The sequence below is a fragment of the Camelus ferus genome, chromosome 27 (genome assembly GCF_009834535.1).
Source record: "Camelus ferus isolate YT-003-E chromosome 27, BCGSAC_Cfer_1.0, whole genome shotgun sequence".
In the NCBI taxonomy this organism is placed as follows: Eukaryota; Metazoa; Chordata; class Mammalia; order Artiodactyla; family Camelidae; genus Camelus; species Camelus ferus.
The window spans coordinates 7,723,345-7,743,300 of NC_045722.1; the positions used below are offsets into that span (position 1 = coordinate 7,723,345).

General features: G+C 41.5%; 1 protein-coding gene across 4 annotated transcripts in view; it reads right to left on the minus strand.

The window, feature by feature from the left end:
* Positions 1-1,472: 1,472 nt before the first annotated feature.
* Positions 1,473-19,956, minus strand: part of MTHFS (methenyltetrahydrofolate synthetase) — a 48,112-nt gene continuing 29,628 nt past the window's right edge. For 3 of the 4 annotated variants that reach the window (XM_032468918.1, XM_032468917.1, XM_014563399.2), the window contains exon 3: positions 1,473-5,339. In XM_032468918.1, coding sequence (XP_032324809.1) covers positions 5,107-5,339 — 233 coding nt within the window. In that variant the 3' untranslated portion in view covers positions 1,473-5,106. The remainder of the gene's footprint in view (positions 5,340-19,956) is intronic. The other variant, XM_006189635.3, reaches the window with a different exon arrangement.

Below are 19,956 nucleotides of genomic sequence, written 5' to 3' on the forward strand. Positions count from 1 at the left end.
AGTGCTGGGGGGGGGAGTGTTGTTGGATACTGTGGGAGGAGGTGTTTGGTTCCTTTCAGCGTACTGAGATTTTTTGTTTTTCAGTGTACTGTGGGTTTTTTTTTTTCCATATTCCCAGGCACATGGATTTATCTATTATACTATGTAGTTTTTTACTAAACCAACCATCTTAAAATGGTTAAGTGGCTTAAAAAGATTCTTGCTAAGAAATAGCAACACAAAGATAATTCTAATAGTACAAGCACAAGCGAGCAACAGTAGCTGACACTTCTGCTCCTCGTAAAAGCTATTCATTGCCATGTGACAAGGGGGAAAAAAACAGTAAGATCTGACAAAAAGCAAGCCCCCAAATTTGAAATTATTGCAAAGCTATTTTGTAGCAGGGATCTATGCTCATCATAGTAATGATGACCCTCACTCTTCATATCCACAATGACAGGTGTGAAGCCATCCTGGTTAGCAGAAGATACAGATCCAAAAGATGAAGACAAACCCTCCACAATATTTTCAGTGACAGTTAATATTGTGAATTACTAACTCTAATGTATTTTTAACAATGTTCACTAAATGTAATCACAAGGGTTGATGTCTTTTAAGTTTTCTTCCTTAAAACCAAAAAACAAGAAGTAGCATATCCTGCAAAAAACACTTGCCCTTTCTGCCATGGAAACTGGATGAAGTATTCACCAAACGATTTAGAGGGGACAAAATCTGGGCACATCTTTTTTTTTGTCAAGAAGTGCTATTGGATACCATGCAGAAAGCACTGCTGACGGTCTAAAGAAGTAAGTACAGGAATACATTTTTCAGGGTGGGAAGTCGGGTAAGAGGAGAGATATTTCCAACATGTCCCAGCTGACAGTATTGTTACAAGAATAAAGATATTCAGTAGAGACAGTAAAGATATTAAGGTAGAGATCCTATGTGTCAAAATTAATTGACTTTTTTTAAATCAGTGTTTTTTGGACAAACTATTTAAGTTTCACCCCTGATGAAATGGCTACATTGGAGGGTTTTTTTTTAAAGGAGGGAGGTGGATGGATTCCACATTAACAGATTCAGCAACCCATACATAATTTACAGACCAGAAACGCACCACATGGTGAAGGTAGCACTTGATTTTATCAATTTAAGACCTTTAAGATATAGAACATTTATAATACTCTGTGATGTGATAGGAAGTATCAATGAAAGTTATTTTGATTCACCTAAATTTCTCTGATTGTCTCAAAGTAAAATACTTTGTAAAAAAAATTGTTAAGCTTTTAGATGAATTTTGCACATATTTTTGTACACAAAGTGTTCCAAACTTTCCGGTTTTTCTATGATTATAAATGGCCACCAGTAAATTGCTTCCTAAGCAAATACCTGCCCCCACCCAAATACATCTAATTTGAATCTTTAGGGTGAAAGTCATGTTTCATCAATGAGACAGAAGGGAAACACCTTTTAAAAAGAGACATGATACAGAGAAGGCGTACTGAAGATATTTATTTGGAAATATTTTCATCATTATATGATTATGTTGCCCGAAACTATGCATGGCACCTATAAACACTGTCATGTGTAAACAACTGAAAAACTTGGAAGCAGAATTTTTCTAACTAGGTTTAAAATCTTTCAAGGAATTTCAATAAGTTTTGAACCCATTTGCTAATAACAAATGCGTAGTAGCATCTTCTGATTAATATGCAAGAATGATCCACATCAATAAAACGGATATTTACCAATCTGATTTCAATTTAAAAAAAAAACTTTGCAAAACTGATAGATAGCACTGAAAATTTCAGTAAGTACAGTACTGCTTCCACAAGGATCTGCTTATTGCTGAAGGGTCTCTTTTTCAGCTATAAAAGCCCTTGAAACCAAATACTGAAATAAACTGAAATTAGAACCAGACTTCTGAATTATCCAAAAAGACTTAAAATAAGGTTTTAAAAAACAGTAAATTTCCAAAAAGTTTCCATCATGTTGCTCTCCTTTTCCAAAATTAGGTACCTTATATTATAAATTATACATAATGTATGTTTCACTAATCTCATCTTTTTCTTTTATGTGTATGTTTCCTAATGTGCATAGGATATTATTTTTAAAAAGAAGTTTGCCACTAATTTTTAAGCATATAAATAAACACATTTTGGGGGCAGGGGCTCGCAGGGATTAGAGATCTCCCTTAAAGAGCAGGAGGCCTAAGAGCATCAGGAGGAAAGGTGACCACAAAGATGCAAAAAAGAAAAGCACTAACAAGGCCCAAGAGCACAGATGATGTGACACACACATACGGGCTGGTCGTGGAGGGCAATGCAACTGCAGTAATAGGAAATGTGTTCCAGAATAATCCAACCCTGGGACAACGCTGAAAGGACAGAGTCTCAGCAGCAAATAGCAGACAACATAAAAACCGGCAAATGCACCACAGACAGGCAACAAGCACACTGGTTTATTCCTTCATCAAGAATTTATTGGCTATTTATTTTGCACTAAGGATGGTGGTAGGTAGTGGTGTAAGCCAGAAAATCTGCCTTTGGGGAGAATTTCAATGATCTCTAAAAGAAAAAGAAAAAAAAAATCTGAGGCCAGGAACGAATAAGCTGCTGTATCAAGCCAGCCATGCCTAGACATCTTTACCAGTCTCTTACTTAGTAGGACTCTGTGATTAGTGTACTGTTCTTACTGGTACCAGTTAGATAAGCTAAGGCAATACAGGTTACTTTCTGGTTAAATTAAGCACAGTTCTATAGAACAGGCAGCAATCACAGACTTACATATATTTCCATTACTCAATACTAACAATTGTTTTGCTCAGATCAAGTTGCTATTTCTCTTCTGCCTAGACTGTCCCCTGGCCTGAGACCTTCATCATTCCGGGTTCATGCTGGCTCTCCTTCTTGGTTCAAGGCCTTGTCCTCAGCCTCTAACTGTGCCCTGATCCGTTACAATGTCATCATCACCTGCATTGTCAGGGTTCTCTCCCCTTTCCCATACCCTCTGCACAGTGACCACTGCCCATTGCTAGACACTAGGGAACGGTCCTCTTTCCCGGTGAGAGACCCTGCAGCCTTCTGACTTTCCTGAGTCTCAGCACCGTGGGTCTTCTGGCCAGCTGATTCTATGTTCTGTCTGCACCTGAGGAGCTAGGAAGTGGTTTTTAAATGCTCTCCTTTCATAGAATAACAACAGAGACTGAGTTCTCAGTGCTAAAGTTTCCAACCTGCAGCAGTTCAGGAATTTTGTTTAACCATTTCAGACCAACAGTCATGTCAGCTTCATTAACATTCACGCTAACTTTATTAAGAATGAAGTGACCCTTATGATTTCTAACCAGTACAGTAATGTGATTTTACAGCTTGCAGATATTGTTTCCCTCCCATCGCTCAATGTATATACTATACCGTGAAAGTTCAATTTTAGCCCCATCTACTTTTTTTAAGTGTTTTTACTTTTGTGCATAAAACATCAAATCATATGCTATTATCCAAAGAATATGTATCCATGTTTCAAATGAAACATATATGAATGTATTCAACTAACTCATTCAAAAAAGTTCTCAAACACCCACTATAGGTCTAGGTGTCGAGCGAGTGTGAGAATATAAAGATTACCCCTGCTCTCTGGAGCTCACAGTCTGATGAAGGGGTAGACACGACAACTAGTAATCGACGTGTAGGACGACGTGATACGGAGGACGATGGCCAGGGCCATCTATAAACAAGTGAAGGAACACTAACTCTGCCTGGGAACAGAGGAAGACTTCACAGAAGAGGTGACACCGGAGCTGAGTCTTGGAGGATAAACAGTTTTCCAGGTGAATAAAAGAGGAAAGGGCACTACAGCCAGAGAAAAAGCACACTTACAAGGCACGAAGGGCAGAAGCAGCCCGTAGGGCCCAGGGAGCCAGAGGAATGTCTGCGTACATGGTACAGTGGGAGAACATGGGGAGAGCAGAGGCTAGAAAAAGACAGGTAGGAGACCTTGCTTAAGGGGCTCAGTACCCCAGCAGAAGGCCTGTGGTAGTCCCCCAGCAGGCGCTGCACAGACACTGAAAGACTCCAATCAGGGGTACCTCGTGATCAGGTTCATGTTTTTTAAGATCACTTTGACTGCAGTTTGAGAAATAAATCGAACTAGGACCAGGCTGAAGGCAAGCGAAGCCAGGGATGAGGCTCTTGCCCAGTTTAGCTTAGAAATGCTGAGAGGCTGGACAAAAGGAACAACAGGACGAGGAGAGGAGAGAACAGATGTGCGAGGCATTTCGGAAGCAGAATCAACGGGACCTGGTGACAGGCAGGGTGTGGGGTGCGGGTGAGAGAGCAGCATCCAGGCGGACTCCTGGGTCTCCAACTGTAACCAGATCTTCCCCTCACAAAATTACCGTTCCCTAGCTGTGATGCCATCTGCCAGCTTTCAGCCCAAATTTCATTTCCAAAGCAGACACCACCGATAAACAGAAATAATTTCTAAATTACAGGATATCAGATCTTAAACTCATACGTGGCTGGCACACAGAACAGCAGAGATGGGAAGAAATCAGCTGAATTAAAATATTTAAATCATAAAAGGTTTTAGCCCATTAACCATCAAAAACTACAAAGTGTCAGACATAAAGTTCCAGGTTGAGTAAATGAAGCCACGATGAAACAGTTTAATATTCTTGGGGAACTCTGTACACAAAGCAAACACCAACGAATGTTTAATAACTGCTGAGTCTCCATGTGCCTGCCAGACTGACCGGGCCCATGACGGCTTAGTGAAAGTGTCCCCTCCCAGCGAGTTTACTTTCCTCTCACACTCTGAGTTGGAGCACAGTTCCTCATGAATATTTAACGTAAACTGCAAAGCAGGAAGAGCAACCTGTGACATTAATACAGGAAATCAAGCTGAAAATCATATGGTGATAGCCCCCATTTTAATCAATGTTCTATTACTCACACTGCTGTTGACTTTTAAAAATTGTTTCACAGTAGGTATCTTATAATTACATCAAGAACAACACGGCCTGTATTCACATTCGTGTGCAATTTCCACTCATTTCTCACAAGAGAAAATACATGTATTCTGCTTTTCTCTGGTGCAAAACATTGATTATTTGGCTGCCGTCATCAGGACTTAAGGTGCTGAGGAGTCTTCGTAAAGGACTTCATCTACTTTCACGTCATTTTCATCCACTGGGACCTGGGGACAAATCTGTTCTCTGAAAGCCAAGGCCAGGGTGTAGGGCTTCCCATCCTGGGACTGCAGACAGCGCTTCAGGTAGGTGTCGTAGTAGCCCTTGCCCCGCCCCAAACGGTTGCCATGGTTGTCAAACCCAAGACCCGGCATGAAGATGAGATCAAGTCCCCCTGTGGAGAAGAGGAACAAATTCACCAGGGTTAGTGGTTTCTGAAAGAGCCCGATCACTTGCAGATCTGGCTTTTGTTTTTTAATGGCATCTATTTTTCCTCTGATTTCTAAAGAAATACATGATCACTCTAGAAAATCCTAAAAGCATAGAGCCAAACGAAGAAAGAAAAATTACCCAGCAACTAGTTAAGTCCATTATCCATCCTTCCCACAGTTCTTTAATGCATATATGCACAAAGATGCCAGACGCCCAGCCCCGGTTCACAGAGCATCTCCGGGTAGGGCCTAAGAATTCCTTTTGTTTCTTTCTTTTTTTAAGTATACAGATGATCCTACACACATGTCAAGTTTGGGATTCAGTGTCCCAGGATAATGACACATGGAGGGGTGGGATAGGGTCAGAAAGAAGCCAGAAAGGACGGAGCTATTCTGAGTCAGTGAGCAGGAAGAGGACCAGCTGTTAAGAGGACTCAGCTTACTCTCTTCATTTCCCCTCTTACTGGGGAGGGAAGGCCAGGTTGTCAAGCTTCCCTGGATTCACACGACAGCAAGCTCAGACCTATTCAGGGGCATTCCAAAGCCACAAGATCAGGCCCCATAATTGATCCTCTGGCTGGAACTCTCCCAGGGAGCACAGGGATCAGAACTGGCCACAGCATCATCAGGATAGAGCAGGCTGCTTGGGCTCAAGGTGGAAGGCAGGCTCACAGGAGCGATAAAAACCTGACTACAGTGAAAGATGTGAAGGCAATAAAGGTCACGAGGATCTCCAGGGAGTTTCTGAGGCCCAGGGAATGGTCCCCAGCCCCTGGCAAGCAGCATGACACACCTGCACTCCTCAAGAGCCACATCACATATCCAAACCAGTGGGCTGCCCTGTAGCCTTCTGTACTGAGCCTTGGACTCCTAAGGGCTGTCCTGGGGGCTTCTGGGTGATCTACAGCTTAACATGGACTAACTACTCGTGCAGCATTGCTGGCAAGGACATACCAGGGTTGGAAGCCATGAATTCTCTGGAACAAGGTGTTCAGAGAGAGACATTCAGACTGCCAGCTAGGCTGGCGCCCCGCTATCAACAGCTGTTCTGACTACCTGCAGTACCATGAGGTGAACTCAGCTTCTCTCCAGCTCCCAGAATACACCTGTCAACCCCTGCCTGCCAAAATCTAGCAGAGCACATCTCAGATTACAGTCATGACCTTCTCGTGGGAACCTGCTTGTCTATTCCAACCCCAACTTGCCAAAAGGTCCTGGCCATAGACCTTCATCTTTCCTCTGTCCTTGCCCTGCTCATCTCTCTCTCTTGGGAATGATGGTGGCTTAATCTTACTTTGCTGTTTCCTCCAAGTCCTCTTACTGCTGCCAGAGCACTCTCAGGCTTAAAGTTCTGCTCTGGTGCTATACCTAGGACGGACACACACACACACACACACACACACACACACACACTTTTCCTAGGCTTCTTGCCTCTTCACAGTGCAGCAAAGGTGCTTCATAAAGTCCTCTGGGGGATACACAGATACGCCCCTGGCCTTCCGGAGATGGAGTTTAGTTAACATAAAATATGTACACACACTGTAACATCCATTCCAATGCAAGGCAGCAGTGTCTGCCAGCTGCCCTAAAAAGCAATAGAGACAAGAGTCCTACAGACCTCAGCAGAGAGCCAAATGACGGGTGGTCAGGGAAGGGTCCATGGGGAACTCTGACTTGACCCAGGTTTTTAAGGATGGGTCAGAGTTGGGTCTGGGTATATTTCAGATACCAAGGGAAGGGTGTCAGGAGCAGAGTGATGAGGAGGTAACAGGGCAGAAGGATCAGGCTGAGGAGTAGCAGAAGACATGTGGAGTTCGTCAGGTAAGGGTATGGAGATTTGGGAGTTAAAAGCAAAGAGACCCCTACAATCCAATGACAAATAAACTAATTACTCAATTAAAAATGGATGAAAGACTTGAACAGAAATTTCTCCAAAGAAGACCAAAAAGTGACCAACAGGCATATAGGGAAAGATGTTCAATATCATTATCATCAGAGAAATGCAACTCAGCACCTCAATGAGCTATCACCTCACACCTGTCAAAATGACCACTATTTAAAAGAAAAAAAACGTAAAATAATAAATGTTAGTGAGGATGTGGAGTAGCTGAAACCTTTGTGCACGGTTGCTGGGGATATAAACAGGGATAGCTGCCATGGAAAACAGTATGAAGGCTCCTTAAAAAAATTAAAAATAGATCTACCATAAGATCTAGCAATCCTGCTTCTGAATATTTACCCAAAAGAATCGAAGTCAAGGCCTCAAAGAGATACTTGTACAGCCACGTTCACAGCAGCATTATTCACAATAGCCAAGAGGTGTTAACAACCTAAATGTCCATCAACAAATGAATGGATAAACAAAATGCAGTGCACACAATGAAATATTATTCAACCACAAAAAAGAAGGAACATCAGTCATACACTACAATGCAGAAGAACCTTGAGGACATTAGGTTGAGCAAAATAAGCCAGCGGCAGAAGGACAAATACTGCATGAGTCCACTTACAGGAGGTATCTAAAGAGCCAAACTCATAGGAGCAGGAATTTGAGTGGTGGCTGCCAGGGGTTGGGGGAAGGAGGAAATGGAGAGTTGCTGTTCAATGTGCACAAGATTCAGTCCCGCAAGATGAAAAAGTTCTAGAGATCTGCTGTGTAACACTGCTTATAGTTAACACTACTGTACCATATACTTAAAATTTTGTTAAGAGGGTAGATGTCATGTTATATGTCATTTACCATAATAAAAAAAAGGCAAAGATACCAAAAGGAAAGCTGGGAAAATAGTCAGGGTTTCCACCAGAGTCAATACACAAGAAAGAGAAGGTAGAATTTCAGAGCAGCCACCTGTGGGCAGTTGGCAGAAAAGAATAAAGGAAGGAAACAGAAAGGAACAAAAATAATGTTCTCAAATCCCTCAAGTTAGCATTAATCTTGCTCACTCTGTTCTTGCTCCTCTCTGCACTTGATGATTATAACTCTCACTGAAGCCCACCTTGCACTACAGCTATTTGTACATGTCTCTGTCTGCCCTACCAGAGAGAAAATCTCCTTGAGGACCATAATTTTTTCCAAGTCATTCTCCATGCTTGAATTCTAATAGAATTCTCGGCCAAAGGAACCCTGAAAGACGAGTGTATTATCCACAGAATGGATCAATCCTAGCACGACATCCCCTACTTTAGTAACTCCAAGGCATATGAGTTTGAGTTACCATGTTATGGGACTAGAAAATGAACAAAGTGTTACTTTGTACGGCTGCTTGTTCAAAGTGAGCTCCACAACTGTTGAGCAAGAAAGAGAACGGCTCTGGGATTCTCAGGTGATGAAAGGCTCTGAAATAGTCCTTCACAGGCAGGGGTCTAGACATCCTATTTGGGGTGTTGCTGTTGGCCCCCCTACCCACAGGATTGGTACTGCTGCTCCCTGCAACCCTAGAGTCCTCTGCTGCCTCTGGCTTCAGTTCTTTAGAATCCCCTTTCTTCCTGGTCTTCTGCAGTTTGGTGAATCCAAGTGTCTTCCTGAAACACGTAGTATAATTCCTTGCTTGACGTCATCCATTTGTTGCCATCCTTGAAGCTCTTGCTATGCCTTTCCATCATCTCTGCACGCATACTCTCTTCCCCCACGCACACACACCTGGGCTCTTCACACGTTCATGACACTGTGCTGGATGCTTCCTCTCCCCAAAGGTGAAGGAGCCACGGGGCTTGGAAATCGCATACAGGCTCAGCAAGTTCCCTTTGCACATGATGATCCCACGGGGACCATCCCCACTCAGAGGTAGACCTCAGACCCACCCTAACACAATGCAAGAACACAACTCAGTAGAGGGAACCAGCAAAAAACCCTTAGTCCATGCACACGTTCTTTAGAAGCCTCTAGCATGGCTCTGTTTTTCAAATCACCAAAGGCTCATTAAGAGAGGACACTGACATTAGTACCACAGGCAAGAAGAGCTGACCTGCTTTTGTTTAATCCTGTGCACACTTGCTTCACAGGCTCCCGCTAGCACAGAGTGTGACCAGCACAAAGAACCCAGCTGCATCAGGACTGCAACCCGGTGTTCAGGCAGTGTTCTCTGGGAATGGCAAGACTGCTCTGCAGTCGTGGCGTGGCGGGTATGCTTCTCCAGGCTTCACTGGCTTCGTGATGTGAACATGCACTCCCAAACTGCAGGGCTAACCTCTGGAAAACTCACCAACAGCTTCTGTCTTTCCCACCTGGTGCTGCTCCGAAACACCAGTGCCCTCTGGAGGCAGTCCAGCAGCGAGGTTAGCGGCACGGGCCCTGAGGCTGCTTCTTCACTGTTGGCCATGGGCAACCTAATACCCATTCAGTAAAACGGAGCTAAAAACCATGCCCGCTTCACAAGGCTGGTCGTGAAAATTAAATTAGGTAAGGACTGTGAACGCCTGAGCACAGTGCTCAGATTATACCTTATACATTATATTTGCTTTGACAGCTTTTCTTTTCTTACTTTAGAAATGTTAGGTAGCACGAAAGGCGGTAAAGCTTCTTCAGGGCTTCAAGGGATCTTTAATCAGAGCCTTCACAGCCTTACCTCAGAACTGGCTCTTACATGTTCTCTCAGCTCTGGAGTTTGACGGAAAACCAGGGGAGAGTGAGGTTATAAAATAAAGGTTAGCAAACTTTTCCCGCAAAGAGCCAGAAAGTAAATAATTCAGGTATTTAGAGGTCACGAGGTCTCAGTTACAAATGACCTCTGCCATGCGGCGGGACAGCAGCCACAGACAACACACAAACTGGGTGTGGCTCTGTGCCAATAAAGCTTTACTCACAAAGACAGGCGGTGGGCCAGACTCGGCCCGTGGGCTGCAGTGGGCCGACCCGTGTCACAGAATGTAAGGAAAGCGTTTCAGGAAGAAGGGAGCGGAAACAGCATCAAAAATTGGCAGACAGGACAAGTAAGATAAGGGCAGGAAAGTATCATTAGATTCAGCAATGAGGGAATTACCAGGGTAAGGATAATCTAAGTGGGGAGATGGGGACAGATGCTGAGCTGCAGAATCTTTATCAATCAAAAAAAAAGGAAAGGAACTAGGCCCTGAAAGGAAACGAAAAGAGCAAATTCTACAAATGCTTTTATATATTCTGGAGTCTATGCTAGGCACTGAGAATTCAGTTCACCTTCACAAAAATCCTTTTTAACTGTGGCCAAGGAGGTGGCTGCTGGGCCACAGACACCTCTTAGGATGCTCTGAACTCAGACTCCCGGTGCTGGGTTTTTCAGAAGAGTATAATCAGTCTGGCCTGTAGACTACGCCCGCCCCAGCACTGCGGAGAAGGCTGAGAAGAAGGAGCGTTAGAGCCCAGGGGTGATACGGGCTTTCTGGCGCCGGTGTCAGCATGCATTGCTCACAGACTTCTATTTCTTATCCCTTCCACTTCTTTCTAACTCAGGTTTTATGGCCCTGTCTCCACAAACTCCTCCTCAGGAGCTTCATGACTCAGTGCCTCCTTCTCCAGTCACCCCTCTGCACTATTCCACTTGTCATTCTGAATGTGCCATTTCTCCTGGAGGTACAACTAGTCATCCCACCTTTGGGCACTGCTGGTCCCAATCCATCCTGAAATGCAGCCTTCATCATGACTCCCCTCAGCCCCCTAAACACCTGTAATCAGTAACAGTCTCTTAAAGAGTACATCCAAATCTCTTAGCTGGGTGTGCAGGACCCACTACACCCTCATCGCAATCACCTCTCCAGTATGAACTCCCATTACACTGGGGCAATCCTAGTTAAACAGATGGATCCTATTTTCCCACAGACCCACCCCATGACTTCCTGCCTTTGCTCCTGCAATGCTATTCTCCATGCCTGAAAGGCCCTTCTAATCTTTTTATTAATTTGTCTGTTCCTGATATTCATAACAAACCTCGGTTACCTCCCTCCCTGCCCACGCAGTTTGCCGTGGCCGGTCCGTAGCCTACAGTGCATCAAGTACGAGGGATCCTTTCCCCTACCTCTGGGGGCAGAGCTTTTGGTCTTTTCCCACAGAGATGTTGAGTTCAGCTCTATTTACTATGAAAGGAAGAATGAGGGTAAGAGATTAAATGAGACGACTCTTGACCATATTTATCTTAGTTTCCTGACTATATCCAAGTAGCTACCCGTTCAGACCATCCTATGCGACATCTCTTACCCAGAGTCCAGCTTCTAGAAGAGAAGAAAGCACAGAAGCTAATATTTGTTAAGTGTCTACAATGTGTCAACAAGCACTGTTCTACACCCCCAAGGACAGAAGGATGAATTAAATCAGCTGGTCAGTACATCTACCTGGTGAGGCAGGAAGGGAAGGATTATTATCCCCTGAAATTTCACAGAGGAAGAAACATACGCAGTGCTCAAAGAGGTCAAATTCCTCCTTAAAGACAATCTGCTCATAAGAGATGAAGCCGAGGGCTTACTGCCCAGGTAGATAATGATTCAACAGCACATACTGCTCCCACTGCTGAAAGGGACAGTGGGACTGGGCAAAGGGATGGGAGAAACATGACAAGGGCAAGTACCTTAGAGGCAGTGGAGCAGGGAGCTGAGTGTGCAGGCTTTGAGATAGGCTGCCTGGGTCTGAAACCCAGCACCACCACTTATTAGCTATGAAACATCAGTCAAGATTGCCTTCACGTAAAGTCTAAAATGGGTAAGCATTTTATGATGTAGAGAGTCCTAAGCTATTAATGCCAAATGTCAACTTAATCAATTGCTGCATGCATACTCCTTAGGCCATGTGGCTGATTACCGAGACACAGGCACTTCTAATTAAACATGCTTCTCAAACACGAAGAAGCTGAAATCCTAAAATAAAATACAGAACCAATAATTCAAAGGAGATTTTATGGTAGAACTCTCAAAAATCAATACCATATATTCATTATGGTTGCCTCAGAAAGCACAGATTGAAGCACAACTCCCTTGAATCACTTTTCATCACTCTTCATAGTAAATCAGTACAGAGCACACAAGGTAGTAAACAAAGCCATTTATGTGATTGTACTCATAAAATATATTCAACTTCTGATTATATACAAAAACTAGGTTTTCAAAAAATGTATTTCCCTGCAAATCCATAATGCTCTTAAAGAGTATTCAACTAAATCACCTAACAGAGATGGCTGTTTTTTAAAATTACATTGTAAATGCACCTTCACTCTTTCTGCAATGCTTGGTCACAACGTATTCTGGCCATTTGGGAACCCCCATGTAGAATCAGACAGCCCTTCCCTTTGCAAAGGATCCTTGGAAAAGAATCTGTTTACAAACTAAGGAAAATGGAGTCGCTCTTTTACAATCCATTTCAGCACTTAAAAGCCATGTGCCAGACACTGTACTAAATGTACTGCACAGACAGGACCTCATTTAATCTCCCCAACAGCCCTATGAGGTAAATATTATTATGTCCTTTTTTCAAATGGGAAAACCAAGGCTCAGAGAGATAATTTGCCCAAAGTCATACAGTTAGTAAATGTAAGAGCTCTTCCAAAGTGTGGAAGCTCTTTGGTTCTTAACTGGAGAAGTAAAGTAGACAAGGAATGTTCTACTCCCCTGCCTTGCTGGGGGGAATTAGTTAAACCGGACACATTTTATCAGTCAGCTCAGGGTCACAGTGAGGTACACTCAAACTGGCAGAGTGAGAGCAGTTCGCTAACGGAAGGATCCACAGTAGGCAGGGCTGAGACACAGCAGTAGAGGGGCTAAAGAGCACTGACCCTCCCCCGCCCCCACCCCCGCCCCCGCCCCCGCCCCCAAAGGTGCAAGAGGTGCAGGTGGGGAGGGCAGAGTTACAGGCTTACAGGCACCGAAAGAGCTGCGATCAGAAGGGCTGCCTGGCAGGAGAGTGGCTCTTGGTAGATGAGGCCCTGGGGATGGGGAGGAGGGGAGCAGGGAAATAAACACCCCCAACCTCACTCTCCTGCATTCCTGAGTCTCTGTTGGTGCTTCCCATTGGCTAAAGAACCAGAAAGCAGGGCAAGGGCACCCTGTTGACGTAGTCCACACAGGGGGACCTTCCAGAGTACCAAGCAAGTGGAAAAGGTAGACGGTGGATCTGGAGGAGCCAAGCAAATGGATCCAGCAAAAGATTTACGTATGACTATTATCAGTAGTTAGCATGGGGTTTGAGGATTTGGGTTTATTTTGTATTTCTTCTTTACATCCTTCCGTATTGCTTGAGTATATCTTATCTTTCTAATCAGAACAAGGTTATTTTCCTTTATAAAATTCATTTTTATGAATATTAAGAAAAATTTCCAGTTTTCTTTTGATGATGTACTTCAAACATGTTAGTTATTTTCTTAAGTATTTTTTATTATATCATAAGGCTAGCAAAGTATATAGGAAATAACTCTAAAGTTGTAAGTCAGTAGGAAATGATCATTTGATTTACATTATTTGCATAATCATAACCATCATCACCAAAAACAGCTACAACTATCTCCTGTATGAAAGAGAGCAAGCTAGGTGCTAATAAGGACCAAAAAAGTGACAATGAAAGTCCCAACACTTTATTGCAGGGGTTGGAAAACTATGGCCTACAGGCCAAATCTGGCCTGCTGCCTACTCCTGTAAATAAAAGTTTTGATGGAACACAGCCACACTCTGCTTTCACACTAAAAAAGCAGAGTTGAATAGTTGTAACAGATATTGTACGACACATAAAAGCCCCAAGTATTTACTATCTGGACCTTTACAGAAAGTTTGCCAAGACTTTCTTTAGAGCATCCACTGTAGGCTAAAATAGAAAAACAAAACTATATTTCAGCTAATCTTATCTTAGCAGATATTGACCAAAGTAAATCTTACTAGAAAAAAAGAATTAAACTGTCTTTATTACAGATATACAAAAATGCTTTGCAGAAAACAGGAGCAGCAGCAGCAAGAGCAGCTTCATGCAAATGGCATTTTCTAAATGTTTATTTTGGCTCTGAGTCTGAGATACTTTCACTGTTGTTAATAATCAGGTGGACCTAAAAAAGTTCAATAAAACTGAGAAGAAATGACAGAATCTCCTATGATTTTTCACTAACCTTAGGCAACCTCTGGTTGTCTGACTTTTATCATCTGTAAAACAGATGGATGGGGAAGCCACAATTTTTCAGATCTCTTTAGACTCAAAGCTTAGTGATTCTGAGAATTTTAAGGACAATTCCTTGTGTATCTGTGTGACACAATCAATAAATAAGCCAGTCACAAAAAGGCAAATACTGTATGATCCACTTATCTGAGGTATCTAAAATAGTCAAATTCATAGAAACAGAGAGTAGAATGGTGGTTACCAGGGGCAGGTGGGAGGGGGGAAGGGGGACTGTTTAATGGATACAGAATTTCAGTTTTGCAAGATGAAATGGTTCTGGAGACCTGTTTCACAACAATGTGCATATACTTAACACTACTGAACTTACACACTTAAAGATGGTTAAGATGGTAAATTTTATGTTATATGATTTTATCACAATAAAAAAAAAAAAAAGGAAAGAAATGAGGCATCGGGGTAAACTGGGGTGAGTCTGGCGGGCAGCCCACCCTGCGGCACAGGTTCATGGGAAGGTGCGCTCCAGAAGGGCAAGCCTGGTTTCCTCGTGAGAGCAGTGAAGGACAATTTCTTCAGACACAGAAATACATGGGTGCTTCTGCAGCTATTTCCCTTTGTCTCACTTTTTAGAAGAGGAACTCTCCAAGTCATTATTCTAAATAATTATAGCACTGCATGATTCCTAAGCCTTAAGAGCTTTAGCAAAATGGAAACTTCTCTGGGTAAAACCATTTGTTTTACCAAGACGTTAAACAAGCACTTGAAAGTCCTGCAAACTTTCTGGTTCAGTACATTTAACTAAAATAAAATTACATGGTACATTATATTTCTTCTGCTTGCTCTCTTCTTCTATGCCTAGGAGGATTCGTAGCTCGGCTAATATAAGCCTTGTGCCATCTAGAACAAATTCTATTACTGCAAGCCTGAGATAAAGTAACCTATTACTTTGAAATAATAGTACCTGTTTTTTTTCTTAATATAATGTCCTTTTCCAATGAGTTCCAAGTGCTTTTTTTCACTCCAACTACCCTTGTTATCTGCTTCAACAAGTCTTCCTCTGGTTTCTTAGGGGAGTAACTTGCTCTTGAAACCCTTAATGTTCCCCCCAAACCTGTTAGAGCAGCCTGACGTTTATGTATGTGTATGTATATTTCTGTGCAGTTTTGTCACATGTATGGACTTGTGTAGCCACTACAACGATCAAAATACAGACAAGTTTCATTACTACAACGGAGCTTTTTTGTTTTACCCTTTCTAAAGAGCTTTAAAAGCTTTGAAGGAAATCCAGTTTTCTATTGGATAAGTTAGGGATATAACTGTGGTGTCCAGCGTCCAGGGTCTTGTGTTTGCAGCCCAGAGACCTAGCTGATAAGGGCCCTCTCAGGAGTCCCTCTGACATATTGCTGGGATAAGTGTGTGGAAGGCTTATCCCAAGGGATAAGGAAGAGTGTAGTTTTGTAACAAATGTTATAAGGAATGAAACTGTTCAACTAGGAATATTCCATGTAGAGTTTTTTTAAATGGCAGCAAAGATCTATTCACTTTTCCCCTGGAATTGTCTGCTCATTCTCTCTGACTTCCCTATCTGCCAGTGGAGTTCTGACTTTCCTGAAGACTCAGCGTGGCTCTCTGAAGTCACCAATTGTCCCCTCATTTTCCTCTCAGAGGCCAGTCAGAGGGTCCACTGGCTCACCCTGCAGAAGTAAGATTTCTTACCCTGGCATTGGAGACACTTCTCAACATGGTCTAAATGTGTCCCTCCAGCCATCCTGCTTTTATTTTACTCTTAAGTCCTTCCACAGAGAACCAGTCACCGGCCCTGAACATATACCATGCTTTCCCAAATCTCTGCCTTTGCTCATTCTGTTTTTATGCATGATACTCTATCCCTGCCTCTCCCTCTTGATCCTTCAAGATCCTACTCATCCTTTCATTGCTTGTACATTAGACCACCTCCTTGGTGAGGTTTTCCTGGGTTTACCACCTCTTCTCAATAGAATACAGTTTTCTTCCTTTTTACTTCTTACCTTGTTACTTACATTACTCACATTACTCTAGCCCTTATTACAGTTACTTAGCTGTCTGTATTGTGCAAGAGGTCATTATCGAGGGAAGCTGGGGGAAGGGCACGTAGGACCTCTCTGCACTATTTTTGCAACTTACTATTTCAAAATAAAAAGTTTTTCTTAATCTTCAGAAACATCTCATACTGTGACCTCCACCTCAAAGAGTCTAAAATCAAACCAGCCCAATCTACCCTCAATCCTACCTTCCTTTAATTGACCTTAAGCTCTAAACATAATCACCTTTTCACCGCCTGCTCTGACATATTTCCTTTCTAGCCTTCCATACACTGGTCCCACCTTTAGAGTCTCTATACTTTACCCAAGTCCCACCCTGTCTTTAAGACTCAGCCCATGCTTACTTACTTCCACATGGGCTCTCACTACTCAAAAATCTAGTGAGCACTGGGGTCAGAGGGGTAGGTGCTTAGCATGCGTACCCTGGAAGGTTCCCACCTCTGCACTGAAGATTAAATGGTCCATATTTTTTCTACAAGCAGATATTGATAGGGTGGAGTCAGCTGATCAAAGGATGGATATTCTCTGATACTGGCATTCTACCCACTTCATAACTTTGTCTAAGTGTTCCCCTGGTTTCTTTACCCAGATTTCGTCTAATACAGAACAAAAAACACTCTTCTATTACTTGGTTTATTTATTTGAAAAGATTATAGATTCTTGGATAATATTTTGTGACACAAGTAGAACTGAATGATTTATACTATTTCTCCTCAACATAACCAATTAGGCTGTGCAGAGACAGGGTCGGGAGTCACTCTGTTAGCCATACACAGGTACTGACGTCACATCCACAGTCCGAAGAACATCCAGTAATTCTACATTCACGTAACAAAAGCCAACTTTTCAGTTCGTTTCACTGAATTATTACAATCCAAGAATCTAACATCTATTCATAAATAATTTTGAAATATTTACTTATCCAAACAAATTGAACCAATCTGCTTCCCCTTCTCCCAAATATACCTTCTCTGTTGGACTCTACATTTTTTCTTCTCTGTGATTTTGGTGACTATTTTTTACGAGTCTTAGAGAAAGGGGCTTTTAGAAACAAGAACACTTGGGTTTCAGCCTCACTCTGTGTGATTGTATGAGCTTGGACAGGTCATTTCCTATCTAGGCCTGTTCTTTCATCTACAAAATGAAAAGACTGACTCAGTGATCTCCAAAATCCCTTCCATTTCAAATAATCCCCAGTACGTGAATTAAATGACTAAAGGATATACAAATGTGGGAGACTGCAGATAAAATCATCGCCTCAGACTAATAAATTTGTAAAACACTGACATCTGCTGGAAACTGGGAAAACTACTCAGCCCATCCAAAAAATAGCGGACTTTAAAAATCAAGTCTTAAGACACTTCACTTTCAAAACATGTTATCAAAGATGCAAGTTTCTCAGAAATAGACTCATAGACATAGAATACAAACTTGTGGTTGCCAAGGGGGTGGAGGGTGGAAGGGAATAGACGGGATTTTAAAATTGTAGAATAGACAAACAAGATTATACTGTATAGCACAGGGAAATACACACAAGATCTTATGGTAGCTCACAGAGAAAAAAATGTGACAATGAATATATGTACGTTCATGTATAACTGAAAAATTGTGCTCTGCACTGGAATTTGACACAACATTGTAAAATGATTATAAATCAATAAAAAATGTTTAAAAAGATGCAAGTTTCTTATGAAATTTAAGTTTTCTGAAACTTCATTTTCTAGAACTTCAGAAAATTTTGAAGAAAATAACTTTAAAATTACTTCAGAGGCTTCTGCGTAAGTCTGGTTCAACTGGAACCATTTGGAAATTTGAACCTATGTTCCTATGCTTTCCTATACAACAAAAATAACCAACTTGAAACATAATGGAAAAAATTCCATTCAACAAAAACAACTAATATTAATTGATTAGGAATACACTTATCAAGAAATGTGCAAAACAGCATGACTAAAAGCAAAAACACCTACAAAGGAGCACAGAAAAAGCCTTGAACAATTAGGGAGGCATGCTGTATTCCCAGAGAAGGCTGAATGTTGTAAAGAAATCCATTTCCCCCAAGCTAATCTAAAAATCTGACACAGTTCCAATTAAGATCTCTAGAGGATCTGAGGGGAGAAACTGACAAAATAATTTTAAAGTTAATCTCAGAAATGAAAAAGTTTGCTAAATTTTTTTAAAATAAGAATAATGGGGCAGGATTTATTCTACCAGGTGTTAAAATGCATTAAGCAGCCTTAATACAACTATATTAATCAAAACACCACGGCAATAGCACCAGAACAGGCAAACATCAATGGAAAAGACTAAAACGTCCAAAAACAGACCCAAACATATGTAAGAATTTGTATGTGAAAATGGTGCCATTTCAAATCATCCAGAAAAGGACAGATTATTCACTAAATGGTGTTGGGACACTTGGCTATTTTTTAATACAAAGTTAAGTTCCTTCTCTACATAGTAACACACTTTAAAAAAGGATTAAAATTTTAATATTAAAAAACATAAAATAATAGGATAAAATGAAAATTTATCAATGCTCAAGAACAAAGAAAGACTCCCTAAAAAAGACATCAAAGGTACAAAGAGTAAAGGGAAAAGATGGATAGATTTTACTAATTTTAAAATATCTGTATCCCCCTCAAAACAAAAACATATACAAAATTTTTTAAATAACAACAAAATAGATAAAAAATATTCACAGCATACATGACAGACTGATGATTAAATTCAATAGATAAAGAATTGTTACAACCAGAAAGAAAATGATGAATACCAAAAAAAAAAGATAAATTCCCCGAAAGAAGTTGGGCAAGTTAAAAGACAAATTAGGAAGGTTAAAAAACATACAGAGAAAAAGGAACCCTTATATACCATTGGTGGAAATGTAAACTGGTGCAGCCACTATGGAAAACAGTATAGAGATTCCTCAAAAAACTAAAAATAGAACTACCATATGATGCAGCAATTCCACTCCTGGGTATGCATACAGAAAAAATGAAAATACTAATTCGAAAAGATACATGCACCTCAATATTCATAGCAGCACTATTTACCATAGCCAAGATATGGAAGCTGCCAAGTGCCCATTAATAGATGAATGGATAAAGATGTGGTACATATATACAATGGAATATTACTCAGCCATACAAAAAGAATGAAACTCTGCCATTTGCAGCAACATGGATGGACCTACAGAATATGTTACTTAGTGAAAAAAGTCAGAGAAAGACAAACATTATATGATATCATTTATATGTGGAATCTAAAAAAAAATACAAATGTATACGCAAAACAGAAAAAGACTCCAGATATAAAAACAAACTAGTGGTTACCAAAGGAGAATGGGAAAAGGGGAGGGGCAAATTAGGAGTACAGAACTAAGAGATACAAACTACAATTTATAAAATAGATAAGCAACACGGATATATGATAAATACAGGGGAT